The 26,060-nt window shown below is 42.9% G+C and overlaps 1 protein-coding gene across 1 annotated transcript in view; it reads left to right on the top strand.

Moving 5' to 3' along the window:
• Positions 1-8,911: 8,911 nt before the first annotated feature.
• Positions 8,912-26,060, top strand: part of LOC115155058 (protein phosphatase Slingshot homolog 2-like) — a 46,011-nt gene continuing 28,862 nt past the window's right edge. Inside the window, exons 1-2 of the mRNA XM_029701851.1 lie at positions 8,912-9,101; positions 22,492-22,535. Coding sequence (XP_029557711.1) covers positions 9,033-9,101; positions 22,492-22,535 — 113 coding nt within the window. The 5' untranslated portion in view covers positions 8,912-9,032. The remainder of the gene's footprint in view (positions 9,102-22,491; positions 22,536-26,060) is intronic.

Genomic DNA, 26,060 nt, shown 5'->3' with positions numbered 1-26,060 from the left:
TAATAGGGTACATTGTAACCATGTGTTCAAGCGAATCAAATCAAAGTTTATTTAGCGCTGGCCTTTTAGAACCATGAAGGACGCTCCAAACACTTAAAATAACGCTCATCAAGACCTGTTGCCTAATAGCCCTGCTCATCATTATTATTATTGTTAATATTATTGTTATCATTATTAATATTGCTATTATTATTATTATTATGAATATTATTACGATTATTATCATGAATATGATTATGATTATGATTATTAACATTATGAATATTATGAATATTATTATGAATATGATCATGGAGATTATTATGATTATTCTTATAAATATTACGAATATTATAATTATTATTAAGAATAGTATTATTATTAATAATATTATTCTTATTATGAATATTATTATTTTACGATTATTATTATGAATATTATTATGAATATTATTATTATTAATATTAATATTAACATTAACATTATTATGATTATTATTATGAATATTATTATTATTATTATGAATATTATTATTATTATTATTACTAATAGAAGATTATGACTTCTCACAATGGGGCTCGTTTAGTAAAGTTAGATCAAAGCTGAATCAAGATCACATAGCGATTAATTGGTATTTTCCATAACAGAACTGACTATAATAGGACAGTAGGCCTATAACGTTACTGTTACACCACAAATACCTCCTCATTTCTAATGACATTTTAGGAGGGTTAGCTAAAGACCAAAAGCAAAAAAAAGAAATTAGGCCTATCAAAACTCAAGAGTCCACTAGGCAGGATATATGCTTTGATTGAAACAAAATACAAGAAAGGCTAATAGTTTGTTAGCATCATCTGCTCCAATTCACTCAGGAAACAGTCATTCAAGGAGATCAAAATGCACAGGCTATTCGCATGAAACTGATTGAGATCAATCAAATGATTGACATGCAGATGCACTGTTGATGGCCTGATTTGAAATGAGGTATTCCTAATTTGGTATTTGAGGGTATTAAACATAGAACATATGAGACAATATGTCATAGGTCATAGCAGAGCTCTCCAATTGGAGGATACATTTTTATAACAGAGCTCTCCAACTCTGTTCCTGGAGAGCTACCATCCTGTAGGTTTATTCCAACTCTGTTCCTGGAGAGCTACCATCCTGTAGGTTTATTACAACTCTGTTCCTGGAGAGCTACCATCCTGTAGGTTTATTCCACTGGAGAGCTACCATCCTGTAGGTTTTTTCCAACTCTGTTCCTGGAGAGCTACCATCCTGTAGGTTTATTACAACTCTGTTCCTGGAGAGCTACCATCCTGTAGGTTTATTCCAACCCTAATCTTTTTCACCTTTATTTAACTAGGCATTTTCACCTTTATTTTAACTCTTATTTTCAATGACGGCCTAGGAATAGTGGGTTAACTGCCTTATTCAGGGGCAGAACGACAGATTTTTACCTTGTCAGCTCGGGGATTCAATCTTGCAACCTTTCGGTTACTAGTCCAACACTCTAACCACTAGGCTACCCTGCCGCACAAATCTAACGTACCTGATTGTAATAATTAGCTGGTTTATAAGATGAATTGGGTGAGTTACAACTGAGGTTGGAGTGAAACCCTACAGGACGGTAGTGCTCCAGGAACAGGGTTGGAGAGCCCTGTAGTGATAGGCTATTCAATACGGGCTACATCTGCCCGTACAAATTTTAATTGAGGAAATGATGACATCACCTAAAAAAATATCACTCCACCACTGCAAGTCAGATCTGTGGTAGGGCTGTAGCACCTGATGGTCACTCTTCCCCAGACAGCATGCGGTCTGTTATCAGTTATTTTAGTTAACTAACTAGGTGAGTACCATATAGCCTACCGGTATTAAGCTATTTTGTAAGAAAGCCTAGGCAGATTACATAGTGTACTGGGTTACAGAGCATGTATTTAATTAAAGGATTCTTGTTTGTCTTAAAGTCAGTACAGTTTCTCCACTCTGGACATCCTTTGGGACAGTAGGCGAGATGGGGATGACTGTGGGTGACTTGCAAGCTCTGCAAAATTACCGAAGCTCTATCAGAATACATTTAATGAGTACCTGTCTTCCAGACCTCGGTTGGGGAGAGTTTTCAGAAGGAGGCTCTGAAGAGGAGCATGATGAAACTGGTGAGTGGAGGAATGAATGGATTGATGGATGTAGGGCTGGGCAATATGGCCTAAAAATTATATCTAGATTTTTTGGGGGTGATTCACAATATACAGCTAAATTAACTTTGTTGTATAATCAAAGGTCAAATGCATTTAAAAGAGTCAGCAATAAACGAATGAATTCAGATCAAGTGAAATTAGTCAAATAAAAGAATCACTAATAATTTAATTATTTATCAAAATTGTTTAACCTGCCTTTTTTTGTTGCAATAATAACTGATCTGGCTTTCGTCTGTCTATGAAAATGCCCTTCTTTTAAAAAAAAAACAGAAACATGAATAATGCACATTTACTAATAAGTCTTGTAGCAGGCATTACAGAACATTAACACAGGTCTCATATACAATCTCTCAAGCACAAGCACACATCCTAGTGAGTAGCCAGCTAATCTTTATATTTCAAGTTCAGCCAACTTGGGTATATTTTCTAGCTAACAAGGTACAGTTGAACAGTTGTTAGGAACACACCATCATGTCCGTCTCCAACTGTTTGTTAGCCTGTTCACTTTGATCAGATGTTGAAATCAAGTGGCCTACCTTATTTCTCAGAATAAGAACAAGTTGCCAATTCCTTAAATAACTACGTAGACAGCTAGTATACAGTGAGGGAAAAAAGTATTTGATCCCCTGCTGATTTTGTACGTTTGCCCACTGACAAAGAAATGATCAGTCTATAATTTTAATGGTAGGTTTATTTGAACAGTGAAAGACAATAACAAACAAAAAAATCCAGAAAAACGCACGTCAAAAAATTTATAAATTGATTTGCATTTTAATGAGGGAAATAAGTATTTGACCCCCTCTCAATCAGAAAGATTTCTGGCTCCCAGGTGTCTTTTATACAGGTAACGAGCATAGATTAATAGCACACTCTTAAAGGGAGTGCTCCTAATCTCAGTTTGTTACCTGTATAAAAGACACCTGTCCACAAAAGCAATCAATCAATCAGATTCCAAACTCTCCACCATGGCCAAGACCAAAGAGCTCTCCAAGGTTGTCAGGGACAAGATTGTAGACCTACACAAGGCTGGAATGGGCTACAAGACCATCGCCAAGCAGCTTGGTAAGAAGGTGACAACAGTTGGTGCGATTATTCGCAAATGGAAGAAACACAAAAGAACTGTCAATCTCCCTCGGCCTGGGGCTCCATGCAAGATCTCAACTCGTGGAGTTGCAATGATCATGAGAACAGTGAGGAATCAGCCCAGAACTACACGGGAGGATCCTGTCAATGATCTCAAGGCAGCTGGGACCATAGTCACCAAGAAAACAATTGGTAACACACTACGCCGTGAAGGACTGAAATCCTGCAGGGCCCGCAAGGTCCCCCTGCTCAAGAAAGCACATATACATGCCCGTCTGAAGTTTGTCAATGAACATCTGAATGATTCAGAGGACAACTGGGTGAAAGTGTTGTGGACAGATGAGACCAAAATGGAGCTCTTTGGCATCAACTCAACTCGCCGTGTTTGGAGGAGGAGTAATGCTGCCTATGACCCCAAGAACCCCATCCCCACCGTCAAACATGGAGGTGGAAACATTATGCTTTGGGGGTGTTTTTCTGCTAAGGGGACAGGACAACTTCACCGCATCAAAGGGACGATGGACGGGGCCATGTATCGTCAAATCTTGGGTGAGAACCTCCTTCCCTCAGCCAGGGCATTGAAAATGGGTCGTGGATGGGTATTGCAGCATGACAATGACCCAAAACACACGGCCAAGGCAACAAAGGAGTGGCTCAAGAAGAAGCACATTAAGGTCCTGGAGTGGCCTAGCCAGTCTCCAGACCTTAATCCCATAGAAAATCTGTGGAGGGAGCTGAAGGTTCGAGTTGCCAAATGTCAGCCTCGAAACCTCAATGACTTGGAGAAGATCTGCAAAGAGGAGTGGGACAAAATCCCTCCTGAGATGTGTGCAAACCTGGTGGCCAGCTACAAGAAACGTCTGACCTCTGTGATTGCCAACAAGGGTTTTGCCACCAAGTACTAAGTCATGTTTTGCAGAGGGGTCAAATACTTATTTCCCTCATTAAAATGCAAATCATTTTATAACATTTTGACATGCGTTTTTCTGGATTTTTTTGTTGTCATTCTGTCTCTCACTGTTCAAATAAACCTACCATTAAAATTATAGATTGATCATTTCTTTGTCAGTGGGCAAACGTACAAAATCAGCAGGGGATTAAATACTTTTTTCCCCTCACTGTAGGTCTTTGGCAAAAATTATGCTAGCGGTACCTCAATGATGCCTTCAACAAACTGCGCATGAATTTTCCAGAATCAATGTTCATTGATACTCCTGTTTTAGTAGTGTTTGCTCTGCGTGCAATTTGAGTAGTTGAGACATACAAAGGGTATCGTTAAAGGTTAACTTTTCTTATGTTACAGTAAAGTCATTTCTCAATGTGTTTCGGTGTCCATATGACCGATTCCTTTTGGACCAAATCCAAATAAGGAGTTATAACTGCTTGTTGTCAGAGAGGAAGAAGTGATCTCTCAACTTTGTTGGTGGCAGAAGGAGGGGCTTGGTGTGTGTGTGTAAACAGAGGAAGAGGTGAGGCGAGAGGCTTCACTCTTGCCAAAATCTATCAAAAATAAGCCCAATGCATTTCTATGGGCTTATTTTGGACCTGAGTTTGTTGCCTGCTTTCCCACCTTTCGGACAACGACTACCATTGTTAGGGTGGAGACATGAGCATCTTGTCATTATATACAGATCTCTGGTGTATATGGGAAGGTGTACAGAAGGAGTGAACGAGACGAGACCAACATAAGAACAAGCAGACAAACGCTGAGAAAAACAAAAAAAACTTGATTCTTGCGATACAGGCATTTGGAATATCTCGCAAAAACAAATTCTAATTAATCAAATTAATTTGATATATATCGCCCAGCTGTAGATGGATTGATGGGAAACCTCAAGGGGTAAAATACAAATTCACAGAGGGTGTTCTTTAATGGAAGCCTCTCCAACATAATCCAGTTAGAATCAGGAATTCCCCAAGGCAGCTGTCTAGGCCCATTGAAATAAGTAATCTTTACTAATGAATTGCCACTGGCTTTGAGTAATGCCAGTGTCTATGTATGCGGATGACTCAACACTATACATGTCAGCTACTACAGCGACTGAAATGACTGCAACACTTAACAAAGAGTTGCAGATAGTTTCAGAGTGGGTGGCAAGGAATAAGTTAGCCCTAAATATTTCTTTAACTACAGCATTGTATTTTGAACAAATCATTCACTAAACCCTAAACCTCAACTAAATCTTGTGATAAATAATGTGGAAATTGAGCAAGTTGATGTGACTAAACTGCTTGGAGTAACCCTGGATTGTAAACTGTCATGGTCAAAACATGTTGATACAACAGTAGCTAAGATGGGGAGAAGTCTGTCCATAATAAAGCGCTACTGTGCCTTCTTAACAGCACTATCAACAAGGCCCAAGTTTTGTCGCACCTGGACTACTGTTCAGTCGTGGGGTCAGGTGCTACAAAGAGGGACTTAGGAAAGGAAAACTGCAATTGGCTCAGAACAGGGCAGCACGGCTGGCCCTTGGATGTACACAGAGAGCTAATATTAATAATATGCATGTCAATCTCTCCTGGCTCAAAGTGGAGGAGAGATTGACTTCTTCACTACTTGTATTTGTGAGAGGTATTGACATGTTGAATGCACCAAGCTGTCTGTTTGATCTACTGGCGCACAGCTCGGTCACCCATGCATAGCCCACAAGACATGCCACAAGAGGTCTCTTCACAGTCCCCAAGTCCAGAACCGACTATGGGATGCGCACAGGTCTACATAGAGCCATGACTACATGGAACTCTATACCACATCAGGTAACTCATGCCAGCAGTAAAATTTGATTTAAAAAAACACATTAAAAACACCTTATGGAACAGCGGGGACTGTGAAGCAACACAAACATGGGCACAGACACACGCATACACACACACGATAACATACACACTGTACACACAGATTTTGTACTGTACAGTAGATATGTGGTAGTGGTGGAATAGGGGCCTGAGGGCACACAGTGTGTTGTGAAATCTGTGAATGTATTGTAATGTTTTTAAAATGGTATAAACTTTTGCTGGACCCCAGGAAGAGTAGCTGCCTTGGCAGCAGCTAATGAGGATCCATAATAAACCCCAGGAATAGTATAATGGGGATCCATAATAAATACAAATACAAAAGTGCCTCATGCCAATAATCAGGTTAAGATCAGGCACTCAAAATTGCAGAGGATTGGAGAATAGTCGTTCAGATGGAAATTTCACGTTTAAGTCAGCTCCGTTTATTTTAACGTGAAAATCTCTAATAAAACTTTAGCAGCAAAGGCCTGTAGTTAAATGTAGCCAACTCCAGCAGGTCTAGAGAGAATCAACAAAGATGGTTGAAGTTGATAGCGACAGTACGCCGCCTCTAGATGGCGAAATTGTACAGTTCAGGCCAAGCTGAAAATTCTGATATGCTCACAATGAGATGAGGACAGCACTGAGAGGCTAGTAATTGAATTACCTTGAAACCATAACAATTTCATTGGTTGATGGCTCTCTTCCCACCATGCCAGTTCTCTTTAATGATACCATACCACTAATACCCAGGCTTTCTTCCTCTCACTCTCTCTGAGGGTCATTATCTCTGGTGAGATCGGTTCCTTCCTGATTCTTCTGTTGTCTCTCCTGAGTGACTCTAAACCTCAAAAACCATTATAAATGCTGTAATCCCAATCTAATCTCTCCTACTCTCTGCTGCCACTGTTGCTAATCCCCTTGCAGTGATGGACAGACTGCCAGTCAAGATGAATGGATGGATGATAGATGGATAGCTAGAGCAGGGGTATATTAATTAGCACACACCGTAGCAAAACATTTTGCAACAGAAAATAAAAACAAGTGTTTCTTACTGGATAGATTCCCTCCCCGTTTCGTTCCATGTGCTTCAGTTTGGTTCCTAGTGATGAATAAACCCCATAGCGCTCTCTGAACTGAAGTGGGTGGGGCCAGTGCTACTGAAACATTTAATACTTTTAAAATAATGTAACCTTTATTTAACTGGGCTGTGTGTGTGTGTGTGTGTGTGTGTGTGTGTGTGTGTGTGTGTGTGTGTGTGTGTGTGTGTGTGTGTGTGTGTGTGTGTGTGTGTGTGTGTGTGTGTGTGTGTGTGTGTGTGTGTGTGTGTGAACTCTGAATGATGTGGTAATCTGCCTGCCCTACCAGGGTCATGTAGAATTTGATTGAAATAACCTCTTCAAATGTTACCCATACTTTAAAAATGAGGGGTTCAACAAGGGTTCTTCTAAGATCCTCAAAGTTCTTAGAAGAACCTTAGGATTCTTGGAACTGAAAATTGCCCCCAAAAGGTTCTTCCAAGAACCCCATAGAAGGTGGGGTTCATCGAGGAACCTCCTAGTTGATGGGGGTTCTTGCAGGAACCTAACTGCCCAACTGAAACATTTAGATTTGAAAGGACAGCAGGAGCAGGAACTTAACTAGAACATTTTAAATATCTCCCATGTCAAATGGAGAAGGTATGTGTATGAAAAACATGATCAAAACTATTTTTTTTTTCATTCAGATTTACGACAAAAACCAAGGTATGAATACTGTCGTGTGCATGTTTTGTTAATCATCTGTATAATAAAAAATGAATTCACAGACTTCACCCTCTCTACACCTCTGATGAATATAACCTGTTCGATCACCATGCACTGCAAAATCATTCTGGCTATGGATACGGAGTTAACATCAACACATTAACATCAACACACCAGAGGATGTATCCATTAGACCTGGGGCTCTGCTAGGAGTTCACCTCATAATTGGATTGTTTTATTCTGCTTTGCCTCTAAAATCCTAATAAACACTGACAACTAAAATATTGTGTTATTGTTGTTATTGTTATGAGTATTATTATGAATAATGATAATAATAGTGGGTAATAATAGTAACAAAAAAAAATTACACCAAAAGGTTCTTCGAGGAGCCATTAAAAAAGGGTTCTTCAAAGAATTTATAGGAGTTTTTCCGACATTTTCAATTTGAAGAACCCCTAAATGATACTCCATGAACCTTTTATTTTTTAGAGTTAATCTACTGTCATGGTGAGAGGTGAAAGTGACTGTATAGCTTGCCTGGAGTAGGCTATGGGGCCCATAACTACAGTCCAGAGGTCAAACAAACTATTTCACCACAATACAACACCCCACACAATTCATTTCACCACATTTCCATCGTAATAATACAGAAAACTCTCTATTACAGTGTGTGACTGAATTATCAGCAGAAAACAGGTCACAGCAGATAGACTTGTTTATTATTCTTTGAGAGTGTGGGAATTCACTTCATAGCCTAAACCAGGGAGCATCCAACTAGATTCAGCTGCGGGACAATGTGTTTCTTGAGCAGAGCCTGGAACATAATGACATACTGACTTTCTAGACTGCAAATTGACAGCAAGAAGATGCAAACATATATAATATTTGACTAAAACATAATAAATTCAAACCATGCTTACATTTATATATGATCAAGTGTCTCTATTATGCGTGGGAATACTTGGGAACAAGATTTACTAAATTAAAATCACTTGCTCAGAAAACTTGTGGGGCCACTTGTTAAACTTTGTCCTGCACTGTCTATTTCCAGCACCTAACAGGTTACATCAGAGTCGATAGATGGAGCTTAATGCACATGCGCTGACCATCCGTCCAGAGAAAACAGCCGGGGAGTAGCTGGCTGTCTGTAAACGAGCGAATAACCCGGGTATAGCGGATTTCTCCCGAAACAATTATGACCGTCTCGCCGTTGTCGCTTTCTCTCAGGTATCTGTTTCCCGGTCGCTGAATGGCGCTGGTAACCGTGCAGCGCTCACCGACCACCAGCACCAGCACCAGCACCAGCCCCTGTGTTTCGGTAAGCCATCGTTGTTTCGATCCCCCAATCACCGAATCCCTAGCTGGAAACTTTGGGTTGATTTCCTCTGTTTTTGCCGACTGTCCATAAGTGTCTAGCCTTTGTATTTGTGCGCATGCGTAAAAACTATATTATTTTTGGAATACAGGAGAATCTATGGAGCGCAAAATGTATACATTGTAGCTGTCACTGTTGCGACTAAGTTACCAAGTACAGACAATGAAACGTGTGTTTATTCTAGAGTGTTACATTGTATCAAAGTATAGTTTCAGGAGGAGAAAATATAGGCTACATGTTGTCAGGTGTGTTTCCTATGTGTAGGCTAGTTTAGTCTGTAGTCTACACGCCGGACTAAACATCAGCCAGTGACTGTAGTCTACTGTAAAATAGGCATATTTTCTCTAAAATCACTGGCCTCCCCAAGTCATCTAATATGCCGATTCATACTAGCTAACTACTTCAACTCCTCTGTGGGGTACGGTTTTGGAATCATAAGTAACGTATCATAAGTAACATATCAGCGATAAATACTACTACTACTAATAAAGGTGAAATTACTTTGCACCTTTTATAATGCTTGGTTCCCACACGGTCATATTTCCATGTTACAGCGCTTGTTTAAGGAAAATAGTAGAAAGACTGAGTTATACCAATGCGAATTAACGTTCGCTAACAGCATCTCTGTACACCCTGTGTGTAAACGGAAGACGGACACCACAAACTTGTCACTGGAAAATACTGTTTGCTGCAACTGTGTTTAAAAAAAATGTAGGCTACAGTAAGTGTATATTTAGCATTTGGGAAATTATTTTTGATGTGCTATGAATGAGAATCGATTCATGTATAGATTGTTTTGGCTGCCAGAGTCAATTCACCTCTAGGCTCTGTCTAAACAGAACATGTAAACATACATTTACATTTTAGTCATTTAGCAGACGCTCTGATCCAGAGCGACTTACAGTAGTGAATGCATACATTTCATACATTTTTTTTTTCGTACTGGAAACATAGCCGCGGGACATAGGGGTGCTGAGGGTGCTTAAAAATCAGAATAAAATAATATTTTTAAAAAAGTTTGGTTTTCTCACAGAATTATTGTACTGTGCCTTTTAATAGTCCAGTGCACCTTTAATGGTCTTGTATTGGTGGATCGATTTAGCCGTCTGATTTAGCCCCCAAGGCATAGATACACTACATGACCAAAAGTATGTGGACACCTGCTCTTCAAACATCATGGGTATTAATATGGAGTTGGTGCCCCCTTTGTGCTATAACAGCCTCCACTGTTCTGGGAAGGCTTTCCACTAGATGTTGGAACATTTACATTAACATTTTAGTCATTTAGCAGACGCTCTTATCCAGAGCGACTTACAGTAGTGAATGCATACATTTCATACATTTTTTGTTTCCGTACTGGTCCCCCGTGGGAATCGAACCCGCAACCCTGGTGTTGCAAACACCATGCTCTACCAGCTGAGCCACACGGGACATTGCTGCGGGGACTTGCTTCCATTCAGCCACAAGAGCATTAGTGAGGTCGGGCACTGATGTTGGGCGATTAGGCCTGGCTTGCAATCGGCGTTCCAATTCATCCCAAAGGTGTTCGATGGGGTTGAGGTCAGGGCTCTGTGCAGACCAGTCAAGTTCTTCTACACTGATCTCGACAAACCATTTCTGTATGGACCTCACTTTGTGCATGGGGGCATTGTCATATTAAACAGGAAAGGGCCTTCCTCAAACTGTTGCCACAAAGTTGGAAGCATAGAATTGTCTAGAATCTAATTGTATGCTGTAGTGTTTAGATTTCCCTTCACTGGAACTAAGGGACCTAACCCGAACCATGAAAAACAGCCCTAGACCATTATTCCTCCTCCACCAAACTTTACAGTTGGCACTATGCATTGGAGCAAGTAGCTTTCACCCGGCATCCGCCAAACCCAGATTCGTCCGTCGAACTGCCAGATGGTGAAGCGTGAATCATCACTCCAGACAATGCATTTCCACAGCTCAAGAGTCCATTGGCGGCGTGCTTTACGCCACTCCAGCTGGCATTGTGCATGGTGATCTTAGGCTTGTGTGCGGCTGCTCAGCCATGGAAACTCATTTCATATAGCTCCCGACGAACAGTTCTTGTGCTGACGTTGCTTCCAGAGGCAGTTTCGAACTCGGTGTTGCAACCGAGGACAGGCGGTTTTTACACGCTTCAGCGCTTGGCGTTCCTGTTCTGTGAGCTTGTGTAGCCTACCACTTCGTGGCTGAGCCTTTGTTGCTCCTAGACATTTCCACTTCACAACAACAGCATTTACTGTTGACCGGGACAACTCTACCAGTGCAGAAATATGAAGAACTGACTTGTTGGAAAGGTGGCATCTTATGACGGTGCCACGTTGAAAGTCACTGAGCTCTTTAGTAAGGCCATTCTACTGCCAATATTTGTCTATGGACAGTACATTGCTGTGTACTCGATTTTATACACCTGTCAGCAACGGGTGTGGCTGAAATAGCCGAATCCACTCACTTGAAGGGGTGTCCACATACTTTTGTGTGTGTATATATAGTGTACATTTTTCAACCATTTTCCATCTCTAAAAAGTAGGCATAGGTAATGGCTTTGATTTCTGGATAAACTGAGGGGAAAAGGGGTCTTTAGAAAACATCGACCAGAAAAAGTCTTAAAAGGTATCAGAAATACATCAAAACACAATAATGTTGACGTAAAGACCGCTAAACTATCAAAATAAAGAAGATTGCACACTCCATGTATAAAACACCCAGCAGTTTAATGGGTATTTACCAACGTTTCGGCATCACTGTGCCTTCCTCAGGGTGCCGTAAAGACCCCTGCCAACTTATAACAACACTTTTATATTTCGTTTTGGAGAAATTGTTTACCTTCTGTAAGTTTAAGAAATACTTTTTGAATGTCTCTCCTCCATGAGGAGGGAGGATAATGAAACTTCACAGAAATAACAAGTAATGGTAGACCTACAGTAGTCATTGTACTGATTACAATTTTTGTTTAGGAATTATTAAGTCATTTAAAACTCGGAATTCTGTTACCAAATTGGTAAACAGAATTACCAAAAATCCGTAATGGAATTACTGCAACTGGTTGGCTTCAATGGGAAATCATAATAGTCAACTGCTACTGTCCTCTTTTCCACTGGCATACTGTTATGTTCAGCTCATAACTGTTTTCTATGTCTTTCTGTTAACTGGTGGTCAAACCCAAGAGTTTTAAAACAGTCTGAGTCTGGACAACCTCCTCTCTCTCTCTCTCTCTCTCTCTCTCTCTCTCTAATGTAACCTCTCCTAGCTCTTACTGACACCTACCCATGATCCCTGCTCTTTCCATTTACTGTAAACAGTATCCTCACCCACTGAGCACCGACTGACACCGGACCTCCATGGACGTTGAAAACGAGTTTAAATTTGACAGTCCACCCTGGCCTTGATGTTAACGTCCACAGATGGACCAGACTGAACCTATGATAGACGTATGTTTCACAAGTTTGGATAGTAAAATACAGTACTGTATAGTGAGTAGAGTACAGTAAACTACAGTACTGAGTACAGTACAGTACAGTACAATACACTACAGTACAGTGAGTAGAGCACAGTAGACTACAGTACAATATACTACAGTACAGTGAGTAGAGCACAGTAGACTACAGTACAATACAATACAGTAGTACAGTATAATACATCACAGTACACTATAGACAAGTCCAGTACAGTATATTGTACTGTACTGAATGCTACTGTACTGAACTCTACCTTACTCTGCTGTGCTGTATTGTACTGCACTGTACTCTACTGTGCTCTGTTGTGATGTCCAAACTTGTGAAACATGAGGAGAATGACATTCATATCCATAATTCTGCATGTTTGGGTAGTACAGATCAGGGACACACGATGTAATTCTGTTACCGTAATTCTCTTACCTGGTGTTTCAAACTCAAGGTTTAATGTCATAGCTGATATTTAAGAGTTTTTTTGGGGGGAAAAACGTGCGCGCATCATAACCTGAGGGAGATTTTATCGTAATTCTGTTTTCCAAAGTTTGCATCTGCACAGATCTTTTACTAAATGAGTTTTTGTACATTTGGGGGAAATTGTTAAAAGTAGTTATTGTGCACAGTGTTAAACATTGAAATCAATGTTTTTTTGTTTGGCATTTTAACGTGAAAAAAGCTGATGTAAATACAGTGTATTTCTGTCACCTTGGAATTGCCCAGAAAGGCACACATCACCAGAGGACATATACATTTTACATTTTAGCAGACGCTCTTATCCAGAGCGACTTACAGTAGTGAATACATACATTTCATGCATTTTTTTTTTTAATGTTTATTTTATTTATTTTTTGCACTGCGGGAATCGAACCCACGACCCTGGCGTTGCACACACCATGCTGGCGTTGCAAACACCATGCTCTACCAACTGAGCCACAGGGAAGGCAAACATTGGTACACAGTAAGGGTTTAAGATTTACACTTTTTTTGAAGTATTGACGCATATCAACTCAAAGGAGTTTGAAATTCATTAAAAAAATTATAGTCTGTGCTCAACTCCGTAGAGGAGTTGAGGTACTTGGCTGATTCATACAGGCCTAAAACACATTATCAGACCAGTTTATGCGAGAAGGGTGCAACTGCAGTCAGCAGTTCGGGGCATTCCTGCATGTGGGCATTCCTGCTCCTGCAGGAACTCCTCTTTATACTTCTATTGGTCCATTTGTAAGCTATGATTCCAGAAGATAGGTGGGAAGCAGGGCCGCTCCAGTACAGTAGATGGTGGTAATGCACCATAATGTTGGATGCCGACCACCGATAAACCCCACAGAAGAAGAAGAAGCGGGGATGACAATGCAGTAGCTAGCTATAGCTAGTACACAGAGTATCCTTCGCCCCCGTCTTTTGGGCACTGTTTTCCTGCAGTTCTGTTAACGACAGCGAGGGCAGGTGTTCGGCAGGCGGGAGCGAATGACGCTGTGTGCTAGCTTAGCCAGCTAGTCCTAAGCAGGACTCAAGTGCACAGCAGGAAGGAGGCGGGGCGACACGGTGTTGCTAGCACATTGTGTTGCCTCCCGCCTGCTATGTACAAATGAGAAGCAAAGGGATGCTCCTGATTACAAAGCAAGTAATATGACTTGTATGGCTTCATGCTCTCTTGAGAACCTTGTTGAGCCGGTCCAGGATGAAGTGTGCCTACCTGCGGCGACAGGTGTAGTGGAAACTTCCAACGTTTTCCCTGAGAGTCCTAACAGAGATGATTCTGGACCGGGAGGAGTGAGATTTTTGGAAAGTGTGGATTCCTGCTTTTTTGTCCGACCCGTACATTGTGTCCGGCTGGGTAAATGACAAACTGGGAATGGTTAGATCTGTGAGTTTCGAGAAGTGGACTTGTTTTGATTTTTTTTGTGTATCAGGAAGCTGGCGCAGAGAAAATCACAGAAGATAGATGAGGTAGTTGCAGCAGAGAAATATTTTGAGTGTGAGATTTTAGAGCAGAAGATCGACAGGGAGAGTTTTGAGAGAAGGGGTTTCATCCTCCCAGGCTGATGTAGGATTGTTTAGGGCCAAGTAATATTATTAATAATAATTTATTATATTTCTAATAATAAAAACAAAGTAAAAAAATAACTACATCACTGTGTGCTAGCAGTTATACATCTGTCAATCCAATTCCTAAAATGTTTTTCTCTTCAACCATTTGATACAGGATGCAGTTGTGAGTATTAAAACTGTCATCTGTGATAAAGCGAAGGGTGCTATAGTAGATGGCATCTAAAGGTTTAAAAGGAGTTGCTGCAGCATTCTGGTAAACGGTGTCACCATAGTCAAGAACTCGCAGGAAAGTTGACTGTACAATCTGCTTCCTGCTATTTAGGGAGAGGAAAGATCTATATAAAAAAAAAATAAGCCCAATTTAAATCTAGTCTGGAACCCAATCGATGGGAGAACCATCCAATGAATAAATAAATATGTAGTTCATCTGAAACATTTTTCTTTTGGCGAGAATTCGAGAACAACATATATATAGCAACAAGTTTTAAACCTACCAGGGCTTTCTGTAAGGCAAACAAAGTCACATTGCAGTTCTAACAGCCTTGTCAACAGTTGGGTCAATGGCATATACAGTGAAAATATTCAGACCCCTTGACTTTTTCCACATTTTGTTACGTTACAGCCATATTCTAAAATCGATTTAAATACTATTTTTTTCCTCATTAACCTATACACAATACCCCATTATGACATCACAATACCCCATAATGACAAAGCGAAAACCAGGATTTTAGCAAATGCATTACAAAAAAAAAAAAAAAAAAACTTATTTACATAAGTATTCAGACCCTTTGCTATGAGACTCCAAGTTGAGCTCAGGTGCATCCTGTTTCCGTTGATCATCCTTGAGATGTTTCTACAACTTGATTGGAGTCCACCTGTGGTAAATTCAATTGATTGGACATGATTTGGAAAGGCACACACCTGTCTATATAAGGTAACACAGTCGACAGTGCATGTCAGAGTAAAAGCCAAGCCATGAGGTCGATGGAATTGGCCATAGAGCTTCGAGACAGGATTGTGTCGAGGCACAGATCTGGGGAAGGGTACCAAAACATTTCTGCAGCATTGAAGTTCCTCAAGAACACAGTGGCCTCTATCATTCTTAAATGGAAGAAGTTTGGAACCACCAAGACTCTTCCTAGAGCTGGCCGCCCGGCCGAACTGAGCAATCGGGGGAGAAGGGCCTTGGTCAGGGAGGTGACCAAGAACCCAATGGTCATTGATAGGGCTCCAGAGATCCTCTGTGGAGATGGTTGTCCTTCTGGATGGTTTTCCCATCTCTGCAGCACTCCACCAATCAGGCCTTTATGGTAGAGTGGCCAGATGGAAGCCACTCCTCAGTAAAAGGAACATGACAGGTTGGAGTTTGCCAAAAGGCACCTAAAGGACTCTCACACCATGAGAAATGAGAGTCTCAGGTCTGATGAAACCAAGAGTGAACTCTTTGGCCTGAATGCCAAGCGTCACATCTGGAGGAAACCTCACACCATCCCAACGGTGAAGTATGGTGGTGGCAGCATCATGCTGTGGGGATGTTTTCCTCAGCAGGGACTGGGAGACTAGTCAGGATCAAGGGAAAGATGAACAGAGAAAAGTACAGAGATCCTTGATGAAAACCTGCTCCAGAGCGCTCAGGACCTTAGACTTCGGCAACGTTCACCTTCCAACAGGACAACGACCCTAAGCACACAGCCAAGACAACACTTTGGGAAAAGTCTCTGAATGTCCTTGAGGGGCCCAGCCAGAGCCCGGGCTTGAAACCGATCAAACATCTCTGAAGAGACCTGAAAATAGCTACGCAACAACACTCCCCATCCAACCTGACAGATCTTGAGAGGATCTGCAGAGAAGAATGGGAGAAACTTCCCAAATACAGGTGTGCCAAGTTTGTATCGTCATACCCAAGAAGACTCAAGGCTGTAATCGCTGCTTAAGGTGCTTCAACAAAGTACTGAGTAAAGGGTCTGACTTCTTATGTAAATGTGATATTTCAGTTTAGTTATAAAATAATTACAAATTAAAAAAAAAAAAGAAATCTAAAAACCTGTTTTTGCTTTGTCATTATGGGGTATTGTATGTAAATTGATGAGGGGGAAAAAAACTATAATCCATTTTAGAATAATGCTGTAATGCAACAAATTGTGGAAAAGGTCAAGGGGTCTGAATACTTTCTGAATGCACTGTATATCTTCCTCAACGAGGACTATCCGGAAGCTGTGAGCCAGAAGAGGAAAGAACTGCCAGAGCACCAGAGCACGTGGCGACATCGCTTACATCTGCTATGACAGGCTCATTGTTCACCCTCCCTCCCAGAAGCCTGGAAGGGATGAGAGAGCCAAGCCTTTGGGTTCATAGCTTCAACCCCACAGCACACACACACACACGCACACACACACACACACACACACACACACACGCACGCGCACGCACGCACGCACACACCAACTGACTACTGAATGTACATTTTTTTTCCTCTTGCTTTGTTTGCTCTTTTCAGTAGTATGTCTATCTCTGATAAGCTACCCAGGAAAGGGATGAAAATGGCCCATATTAATATATTTAGCCTTAGAAATAAGGTTCATGAAATCAATAACTTGCTAACGTCATATAAAATTCATATATTAGCCACTTAGATAATTCATTTGATGATACATCAGTAGCAATACAAGGATATAACATTTATAGAAGAGACAGAAATGCTTATGGGGGAGGTGTTGCTGTATATATTCAGAGCCATATCCCTGTAATGCTTAGAGAAGATCTTATGTCAAGTGTTATTGAAGTGTTGTGGTTGCAGGTTCACTTGGCACATCTAAAGCCTTTTCTTTTGGGGTGTTGCTATAGGTCACCAAGTGCTTTGCCGGTTACAGCCAGCTAACCTAGCTAATCGGAGCTAGCATGCTAATGCTAGCTCCAGGGTCCGGCAAAAAAATCCAGCCGAACACGGCATGTTAAAAGCAGCACCGACAACGTGGTCCCCGAAAACAAAACACTTAAGGTTTTAAAAGTGTAAAATGTAAAAAGTGTCTTTAGAAATATTAACTTAGAGTAACGTTTATTTTCGTTGCTGAGTTTATATACACTCACCCACTCATACACACCTCTACCCTCACCCACTCATACACACCGCTACCCTCACCCACTTATACACACCTCTACCCTCACCCACTCATACACAGCTCTACCCTCACCCACTCATACACACCTCTACCCTCACCCACTCATACACACCTCTACCCTCACCCACTCATACACACCTCTACCCTCACCCACTCATATACACCTCTACCCTCACCCACTCATACACACCTCTACACTCACCCACTCATACACACCTCTACCCTCACCCACTCATACACACCTCTACCCTCACCCACTCATACACACCTCTACCCTCACCCACTCATACACACCTCTACCCTCACCCACTCATACACACCTCTACCCTCACCCACTCATACACACCTCTACCCTCACCCACTCATACACACCTCTACCCTCACCCACTCATACACAGCTCTACCCTCACCCACTCATACACACCTCTACCCTCACCCACTCATACACACCTCTACCCTCACCCACTCATACACACCGCTACCCTCACCCACTCAACCTAATAACCACCACCATGGTTCTTGTTGTTGTCAGTCCTTATCCTTGAACTGTCTCGTGACCAGTTGAGCCAGTTTGGAGTCAACGACAGTGCTGAGTTAGAGGTCAGGGGGGAGAACGTTCCTCGCCAGAATGTGTGGATCTTGGACCCCCCCCCCCCCACACACACACTGTGTCCCATGACTCGATGTGTGTTTGTGACATCCTGACTGTGAGATGTCTTTAAAGATGCCCGCTGGGTGTTCTCTCTCTCTCTCTCTCTCTCTCTCTCTCTCTCTCTCTCTCTCTGGAAGCCTGTGGTGAACCTGGCCAGCTCCACTGCTGTGTTGCCATAACAACGAGGGCCTTTGAGAGCCACACACACACTGCTGCTGTAAGAGTCCATGGAGTCAAGGGAATCCAGCGATCAGTAGATCACTACAGCCTTTCTTCTCTCTGGTTGAGGGGGATTCACCTCATCTCTCTGGTTGAGGGGGATTCACCTCATCTCTCTGGTTGAGGGGGATTCACCTCATCTCTCTGGTGGTGGGGGATTCACCTCAGCTCTCTGGTGGTGGGGGATTCACCTCATCTCTCTGGCTGAGGGGGATTCACCTCATCTCTCTGGCTGAGGGTGGTGGGGGATTCATCTCATCTCTCTGGCTGAGGGTGTAGGGGGATTCACCTCATCTCTCTGGTGGTGGGGGATTCACCTCATCTCTCTGGTTGAGGGTGGTGGGGATTCACCTCATCTCTCTGGTTGAGGGTGGTGGGGGATTCACCTCATCTCTCTGGCTGAGGGGGATTCACCTCATCTCTCTGGCTGAGGGCAGTGGGGGATTCACCTCATCTCTCTGGCTGAGGGCAGTGGGGGATTCACCTCATCTCTCTGGCTGAGGGGGATTCACCTCATCTCTCTGGTTGAGGGTGGTGGGGGATTCACCTCATCTCTCTGGCTGAGGGTGGTGGGGGATTCACCTCATCTCTCTGGCTGAGGGTGGTGGGGGATTCACCTCATCTTTCTGGCGGTGGGGGATTCACCTCATCTCTCTGGTTGAGGGGGATTCACCTCATCTCTCTGGCTGAGGGTGGTGGGGGATTCACCTCATCTCTCTGGTTGAGGGTGGTGGGGGATTCACCTCATCTCTCTGGCTGAGGGTGGTGGGGGATTCACCTCATCTCTCTGGTTGAGGGGGATTCACCTCATCTCTCTGGTTGAGGGTGGTGGGGGATTCACCTCATCTCTCTGGTTGAGGGGGATTCACCTCATCTCTCTGGTTGAGGATGGTGGGGGATTCACCTCATCTCTCTGGCTGAGGGGGATTGACCTCATCTCTCTGGCTGAGGGGGATTGACCTCATCTCTCTGGTTGAGGGGGATTCACCTCATCTCTCTGGCTGAGGGCGGTGGGGGATTCACCTCATCTCTCTGGCTGAGGGTGGTGGGGGATTCACCTCATCTCTCTGGTGGTGGGGGATTCACCTCATCTCTCTGGTGGTGGGGGATTCACCTCATCTCTCTGGCTGAGGGGGATTGACCTCATCTCTCTGGCGGTGGGGGATTCACCTCATCTCTCTGGCTGAGGGTGGTGGGGGATTCACCTCATCTCTCTGGCTGAGGGGGATTCACCTCATCTCTCTGGCTGAGGGGGATTGACCTCATCTCTCTGGTTGAGGGCGGTGGGGGATTGACCTCATCTCTCTGGCTGAGGGGGATTCACCTCATCTCTCTGGTTGAGGGGGATTCACCTCATCTCTCTGGCTGAGGGGGATTCACCTCATCTCTCTGGCTGAGGGGGATTCACCTCATCTCTCTGGCTGAGGGGGATTGACCTCATCTCTCTGGTTGAGGGCGGTGGGGGATTCACCTCATCTCTCTGGTTGAGGGTGGTGGGGGATTCACCTCATCTCTCTGCTGCATGCTCTGTTTTCCTACCTGTCCTATCCTACAGATGCCTTACAACATACATACACACATTATGACTGACACACACACACACACACACACACACACACACACACACACACACACACACGCTGTAAAACAAACCCTCAGTGTTTTGCATGTATGTAAATGTCCCGAGCAGGGACAATCTATGCTGCTCCTCTCACTTCCTGTCCAGACAAACACAACAGCCTGGCCACTTCCTAGGTATCTGACCACACTGGCCAACACACACTGCATTTGAATTGGCTGTCTGCGAACACAATAGTAACCCTGACCCACAACTTCTCCCTACTCTTCATGAAGTTCTGTTTTGAAGGCTCTGGTCATAATTTCTTTCAGTCTGTCTAAACATGAATGGTTCTCTTTTTATTATGTGCTATTTTTTGTATGCCGCTAGATTTAACTTGTTTATAGCTGTGTTGGTACTATGGAGATCAGCTTAGATGTGTACCAGGTCAGTGACAGTCAGGAAGAACACGCAAATTGGACCCAGAGGATCTTATTGTCTTGTCAGAAACCCACTGAAGGAAGTAGTGGTGGGTCTGTCTCTGTGTGTTTTGGTTGTCATCTCTCTCAGACCACGCCTTTATAAACAGACTGAGGCCATTTTCCTAGAGAGAGAAATTAAATCCAGTCTGAACGGCTTGTCTCTCTATCTCTGCTCTAATAGGGGTAGTTAGGCTGCAGCCTGTCTGTGCTCTAATAGGGGTAGATAGGCTGCAGCCTGTCTCTGCTCTAATAGGGGTAGTAAGGGTGCAGTCTGTCTCTGCTCTAAAAGGGGTAGTTAGACTGCAGCCTGTCTCTCTGCTCTAATAGGGGTAGTTAGGCTGCAGCCTGTCTCTCTGCTCTAATAGGGGTAGTTAGGCTGTAGTCTGTCTCTCTGCTCTAATAGGGGTAGTTAGACTGCAGCCTGTCTCTCTGCTCTAATAGGGGTAGTTAGACTGCAGCCTGTCTCTCTGCTCTAATAGGGGTAGTTAGACTGCAGCCTGTCTCTGCTCTAAAAGGGGTAGTTAGGCTGCGGCCTGTCTCTCTGCTCTAATAGGGGTAGTTAGACTGCAGCCTGTCTCTGCTCTAAAAGGGGTAGTTAGGCTGCGGCCTGTCTCTCTGCTCTAATAGGGGTAGTTAGACTGCGGCCTGTCTCTCTGCTCTAATAGGGGTAGTTAGACTGCGGCCTGTCTCTCTGCTCTAATAGGGGTAGTTAGACTGCAGCCTGTCTCTCTGCTCTAATAGGGGTAGTTAGACTGCGGCCTGTCTCTCTGCTCTAATAGGGGTAGTTAGACTGCAGCCTGTCTCTCTGCTCTAATAGGGGTAGTTAGACTGCAGCCTGTCTCTCTGCTCTAATATGGGTAGTTAGGCTGCAGCCTGTCTCTCTGCTCTAATAGGGGTAGTTAGGCTGCAGTCTGTCTCTGCTCTAATAGGGGTAGTTAGACTGTAGCCTGTCTCTCTTCTCTAATAGGGGTAGTTAGACTGCGGCCTGTCTCTCTGTTCTAATAGGGGTAGTTAGACTGCAGCATGTCTCTCTGCTCTAATAGGGGTAGTTAGACTTCAGCCTGTCTCTCTGCTCTAATAGGGGTAGTTAGACTGCGGCCTGTCTCTCTGCTCTAATGGGGTAGTTAGACTGCAGCCTGTCTCTCTTCTCTAATAGGGGTAGTTAGGATGCGGCCTGTCTCTCTTCTCTAATAGGGGTAGTTAGACTGCAGCCTGTCTCTCTTCTCTAATAGGGGTAGTTAGGCTGCAGCCTGTCTCTGCTCTAATAGGGGTAGTTAGGCTGCAGCCTGTCTCTGCTCTAATAGGGGTAGTTAGGCTGCAGTCTCTCTGCTCTAAAAGGGGTAGTTAGACTGCAGTCTGTCTCTCTGCTCTAAAAGGGGTAGTTAGACTGCAGCCTGTCTCTCTGCTCTAATAGGGGTAGTTAGACTGCAGTCTGTCTCTCTGCTCTAATAGGGGTAGTTAGACTGCAGCCTGTCTCTCTGCTCTAATAGGGGTAGTTAGACTGCAGCCTGTCTCTCTGCTCTGATAGGGGTAGTTAGACTGCAGCCTGTCTCTCTGCTCTAATAGGGGTAGTTAGAGTGCAGCCTGTTGTAGTCATTCTCTGTTTAGTGTGTGTTTCAGGGTGTGAGAGAGTTGGTCATTCGCTAGACTAGCTGACCACACTTATACTATGTGTTGGCTTAACAGGCTGCGTGTTGGCTTAACAGGCTGCGTGTTGGCTTAACTGGCTGCGTGTTGGCTTAACTGGCTGCGTGTTGGGTTAACCGGCTGCGTGTTTCTCTCCTCAGGAGTCCGGCAGTGGGGAGGAGGACCGGCGCTCTCAGCCTAGGAGGTAAGACAGACACGCCCCCTGTGACATCATCACCTTTGTTTGTAACACTGCAAATGTCACTCTGACGGATTTCTCAGTCTGTGATTTTCTCACCTGTGCAATTGTGGCATCAGAGAAATGTCCTGTGTCGCAGTGACAACACGAACAGCACCTGTGACTAGGGTTTTCACAAAATCCCGTTTGGAGGATTCCCGGAATCAAGAGGTAATAAGCAGGAAATACGGAAACCTGTAACCAGGATTTCTGGAAATCCAGGGAATTTATTTAAAGTTTTGGTTATTTTGCAACCCGCATTGTGACATAAAGAACTCCATCGGCAGTGAGACGTCATAATGAACTCCTGTGTGAGAGTTCTGTCCAGTGCTATTGTGGCGTCACAATGCAGTGTTCTTCTTTTTGTTGCCGAGGGCAGTGAGTGTCTGAGCTGTGGAGTTGTTGTAGATCAGGTTTGTCCTGTCTCTGTCCACCACAGACTCCCAACTGAACAGCTCTCACATAACACTGCCTTCTACTCGAGCGCGTGTGTGTGTGTGTGTGTGTGTGTGTGTGTGTGTGTGTGTGTGTGTGTGTGTGTGTATCACGATACTTAGGTGCTGATACGATCTGTATTGAAGTTCTCATAATTCTATATGTATTGCGATTCGATTTTGCGATTTGATGTTCCAAACCTATTGCTCACTATATGTCTGCTGCAGAGAAACGAGAGAGAGCATGATCAATTATTTTTGATCAGTAATGGAAATAAAAGTGCTGAAAACATATTGGCTCATTATTTAAGAAGAAGATGGAGAACAAGCTATAGGATGAAAAGACGTGTTGGCGCAAGCACAGCCGACTAGCACTAGCTAATGCTACTTATAGTAGCAAGATTTTTTATTTTTTTTTACAAATCTATATTTGGAGTCAAATATCGATATAATATTGCGATATGTAACTTGATTTATTCCCCCCCCCCCCGCCACACACACACAACATTTGTGTGTTTATTTTAACACCTCACAAAGCAACTGTTTTGATGATGCAGAGGTTGTTGAGTCTGCTCTTCACAAATCCTCATTGTCAGCCCTAGCTATGGAAACATGTCCCTAGTATAACATAAGGTTGTATACAGGGCTGTGACAGTAATTGTCAGCCCTAGCTATGGAAACACCATGTCCCTAGTATAACATAAAGTTGAATACAGGGCTGTGACAGTAATTTTCAGCCCTAGCTATGGAAACAACATGTCCCTAGTATAACATAAGGTTGTATACAGGGCTGTGACAGTAATTTTCAGCGCTAGCTATGGAAACACCATGTCCCTAGTGTAACAAAGTTGTATACAGGGCTGTGACAGTAATTTTCAGCGCTAGCTATGGAAACACCATGTCCCTAGTATAACATAAGGTTGTATACAGGGCTGTGACAGTAATTGTCAGCCCTAGCTATGGAAACACCATGTCCCTAGTATAACATAAGGTTGTATACAGGGCTGTGACAGTCATTTTCAGCGCTAGCTATGGGAGTGTTTACTAATGATTATATGTAATTGTTTTGTTAACTTAGTCTTTCTATTAAACGTTCTGCATCTCCTCTTTCCAACTGTCCTTTTTATGCTCCAGCAGTTATCTGCGCACGGTGGAGAGCGCTATGGCACTAGAGTAAAGACATCGTTTGATGTGTGGACTTTTCTTTTTTACAAGGCAGATTTTCGTTGCTTGCTAGTAAATAAATAAATCGTTATTTTTAAAAAAAAAGGTGGGAATGTATCTGATTTTAATTATTCAACAGCAGTTGACAAGGTTGTTCTGGCTCTGGCCTGTTACTCAGGCCCAGAAGCTAGGATATGCATATAGTTGGTAGATTTGGATAGAAAGCACTCTAAAGTTTCCAAAACTGTTACAATTATGTCTGTGAGTATAGTAGAACTGATGTGGCAGGCGAAACCCCAAGGACAAACCATCACCCAAAAAAAGAATTCAGCCTACCACTATTTTCAATGGATATCACTTTTATTATAAGGCCAAGTCCTCCCAGATTGCAGTTCATAGGGCTTCCACTAGATGTCAACAGTCTTTTCGAAAGAGTATCAGGCTGGTTTTTGGAAAAATGAGCCAGAAATTGTAGTTTTTCTAGGTGGCTCCCATTTTGGCTGTAGTGTTTCCAAGCGCGTGGAAGAGAGCGCGTTCTTTGGTATTTTTCTCCGGTAAAGACAATACCGATTCTCCGTCTTAAATTTTATCGTTTATTTATGTGTGAGGGTACCTAAGGTTTGATTATAAACGTTGTTTGACTTGTTTGGAAAAGTTTATTAGTAACGTTTGGGATTCATTTCGTATGCATTTTGATGAAGGGAAACTGGGTGGATTATTGACTGAAGCGCGCCAACTAAACTGAGTTTTTATGGATATAAAGGACATTATCGAACAAAAAGACCATTTGTGATGTAACTGGGACCTTTTGGAGTGCCAACAGAAGAAGATCATCAAAGGTAAGGCATTTTTTATATCGCTATTTCTGACTTTTGTGTCGCACCTGCCTGGTTGAAATATGTTTTTCATGTGTTTGTATGCGGGGCACTGTCCTCAGATAATCGCATGGTTTCCTTTTGCCGTAAAGCCTTTGAAATCTGACACAGCGGCTGGATTAATAAGAAGTTAAGGTTTATTTAGAATTATTACACTTGTGATTTTATGAAAGTTAAATATTTATAATACTGTAGTTTGAATTTCGCGCTCTGCGATTTCACCGGTCGCAAATGGGTCTTGGTCGCAAATGGGTCTTCCAAATGGACAATGACCCCAAGCATACTTCCAAAGTTATGGTTTAAGGACAACAAAGTCAAGGTATTAGAGTGGCCATCACAAAGCCCTGACCTCAATCCTATAGAAAATTTGTGGGCAGAACTGGTAAAGCGTGTGTGAGCAAGGAGGCCTACAAACCTGACTCAGTTACACCAGCTCTGTCAGGAGGAATGGGCCAAAATTCACGCAACTTATTGTGGGAAGCTTGTGGAAGGCTACCCAAAAACGTTTGACCCCAAGTTAAACAATTTAAAGGCAATGCTACCAAATACTAATTGAGTGTACGTAAACTTCTGACCCACTGGGAATGTGATGAAATAAATGAAAGCTGAAATAAATCATTCTCTCTACTATTATTCTTACATTTCACATTCTTAAAATAATGTGGTGATCCTAACTGACGTAAGAAAGATAATTTTTACTAGGATTAAATGTCAGGAATTGTGAAAAACTGAGTTTAAATGTATTTGGCTAAAGTGTATGTAAACTTCCAACTTCAACTGTATGTACAGTGCGGTTTCCCTCAGGGCAGTTGCCTTGGGCCATTGCTCTTCTCTATTTTTACTAATGATTTGCCACTTGACTTACAAGAAGCTAAAATGACTATGTATTCTGATGATTCCACACTCTACACATCAGCACCTACAGCCAGTGAGCTCACTGAGACTCTTAGCAAGGAGTTACTGTCAGTGTCAGAGGGTAATTAACAATACATGGGTCTTAAATACACTGCCTTCAGAAA

Source organism: Salmo trutta, chromosome 19, assembly GCF_901001165.1.
Source record: "Salmo trutta chromosome 19, fSalTru1.1, whole genome shotgun sequence".
In the NCBI taxonomy this organism is placed as follows: domain Eukaryota; kingdom Metazoa; phylum Chordata; class Actinopteri; order Salmoniformes; family Salmonidae; genus Salmo; species Salmo trutta.
This window is presented reverse-complemented; position numbering and strand designations above follow the sequence as displayed.